The 2500-nt window shown below is 39.0% G+C and overlaps 1 protein-coding gene across 1 annotated transcript in view; it reads left to right on the top strand.

Annotated features, from left to right (window-relative positions):
• Nucleotides 1–2500, top strand: part of LOC106875033 (octopamine receptor) — a 3768-nt gene that overhangs the window by 579 nt on the left and 689 nt on the right. The window contains exon 1 of the mRNA XM_014922990.2: nucleotides 1–2500. This exon is cut by the window's left edge and continues 579 nt beyond it; it is cut by the window's right edge and continues 689 nt beyond it. Within this exon, the coding sequence (XP_014778476.1) occupies nucleotides 257–2452 (2196 nt within the window). The 5' untranslated portion in view covers nucleotides 1–256 and the 3' untranslated portion in view covers nucleotides 2453–2500.

Here is a 2500-nt window from a genome sequence, read left to right as displayed (position 1 = left end):
CTTTTAACTATCATTACAGAGTAATAACACATAAGCCAACAACAATGGCATGAACACCAACAGCAGACGACAATATGTAATTTAATAAAAACATGTAACTGTACGTTAGTGTTGTTAAGACACTGACTTATTTTCTTCTATGATAAATTTATGGGTTTGAATAATAACGGCGGTGCCTTAGCATGGCCGTAGCTCTCGAGCTGAAACTAGTAAAAGAGTAATAAACAGCTTTGAATGGAAGATGATGTAAAGCAATATGGTGGAAAAAGCAAAGAATGAAAATTCTACATTGTCAAATGAAAGCGTGGCACAGTACAATCTGTACCGCCAAATAACTAAAGAATCACAGCAAAACGACGTTCTGAACACGAGCGTTTCTCAGTTCAACAACCGAGAAAATAACACATCACTCGTCCACGATGACCTTCGCTTAATAAATTCAAACGACGAAAGCTTTCTTTGTAACATATCCTTGAATCAAACTCTTTCCGAGGAATTTTATATATACTCACCCGACTGCGATGGATTTACTGAATTTTCTACCAGTTCTTCAGAACTACCAGGCATTCATGTAGAACTAGAAAGGCAATTCTGGGAACAGTGTTTGGTATCTTTCGTTTTAGGTACAATTGCTCTTAGTGCCGTTATAGGCAATGTCCTTATAATTCTAGCAGTGTGGAAATATCGCAGACTGCGAACAGTCACCAACTGTTTTGTAGTCTCTTTGGCATCAGCCGATCTTCTGGTTTCAATATTGGTTCTTCCGCTAAATATTACTGTTGAAGTAACTGGTCAGTGGTTGTTTAGTGGTTTACTTTGCGATCTGTGGGTTTCCTGCGATGTTCTCTTGTGTACCGCTTCTATACTTAATTTGTGTTGCATCAGTCTCGACCGCTACTTTGCTATAACCAAGCCATTACTTTACTCAACTCGACGAAGCAAACGTCTGGCTATTTTCATGGTCGGGGTCGCATGGGGACTGGCTGCCATAATAACTTGTCCTCCAATACTTGGTTGGAAAGAAGAAGGTCGGGATTTAGCTAACGGATGTGCACTGACTCGTGACCCTGGTTATATCATATATTCAGCCTCTGGATCGTTCTTTATACCTCTTTTTGTAATGTTGTTTGTATATGCACGTATTTATCACGTTGCTCGCAAGAGAGAGAAACGTCTGCGTCCTTATTGGCGTAGTTTTTTCAGCAGCCGACAGAAACGATGCGATAGTGACAATTCTGAAAATATGTCTCCGACAACCGAAGCAACAACAACAAAACATATCCGATCAAATTCTTCGTTCAAAGCGGAACATAAAAGCGAAACGTCTCCTTCGAAAAACAACATCAGTAACAAAACGTTTTCGGTTGGTCATAGCGAACGAAACAGTTCATCTGTAAATAACCATTTGAGAACAATGAAAGCAACGCGGGAAACGAAGCCCATACGAAGGCCTACCGACATGAAAGTTGTCAGTGAAAATATAACAATAAATCCGACATGTCAAAACGATAAGCCGGAATTATCAAATAGCTCAGAAGATTATGAAAAACACCATTTTCAAATTGAATTATATAATGAGCGAGTCAGCCATCCATCTGCTGTCACGCCACTGTTGGAGTTCATTGACGATAATTCAGAAGAGACGGTGCATGGTAAGAACACAAGAGATTCTGATATTGGTGCCGACGTATCTTATCGAGTGGACAAATATTTTTCGAAAAGACATCATTCTAGAAAAGCAGACGCTGATGCTGTCACTTTTCAGAAAGCAAACAGAGCTGAACAGAAATGTAAATCCGTTGGTTCTACAAAGACCAATACTTTATACACATCAGAATTAAACCCTGCGCCTTCTTATAACACCAAAAAAGATAGGACAGTTTGTAATAACAAACTAAACAACGAAGAGAATGTAAACCCAAACAGCGATCAAGTCCGACTCTCAGAGAAGGAACACAATTACACAAGACTTTACCGACCCCACACACCCTCCAGCAAATATTCCATTGGATGCCAGTCTTCAATGTCTGCATCTAATGACCAATTATCAAGGAATGCCTCTACAAGATACAAAATCGGCCATATTCATCGCTTCAATCGAACATTAAACCACGACACAAGTAATATGCGCCAACAGAAAGTTGAGCGGAGTTTTTACATGAAAGAAAGAAAAACAGCCAAAACGTTAGCCATTGTTGTGGGATGTTTCATCATTTGCTGGTTGCCATTTTTCTTAGTATATGTTATTGATGTATTTTGCACGACATGTAACATCACCCCTACATTATTTTCAATTATTACGTGGTTGGGTTATTTTAACTCTACCTTAAACCCGCTCATTTACGCTATGTATAACACAACATTCCGTACGGCATTTTGGAATTTAACTATTGGTCTCTGCTGTGGTAAGTCTCGTCGGAAATCTTCTGCTATGAGAACAACAGCCGGATAAAGAGAAGGCAAAGACGACGCAAATAAAATAAAATTAAATATTAAAAAA

The sequence above is a fragment of the Octopus bimaculoides genome, chromosome 14 (assembly GCF_046866305.1).
Source record: "Octopus bimaculoides isolate indiv1 chromosome 14, ASM4686630v1, whole genome shotgun sequence".
Lineage (NCBI taxonomy): Eukaryota > Metazoa > Mollusca > Cephalopoda > Octopoda > Octopodidae > Octopus > Octopus bimaculoides.
Note: the sequence above shows the minus strand (reverse complement) of the source record. Positions and strands in the feature narration are given on the sequence as shown.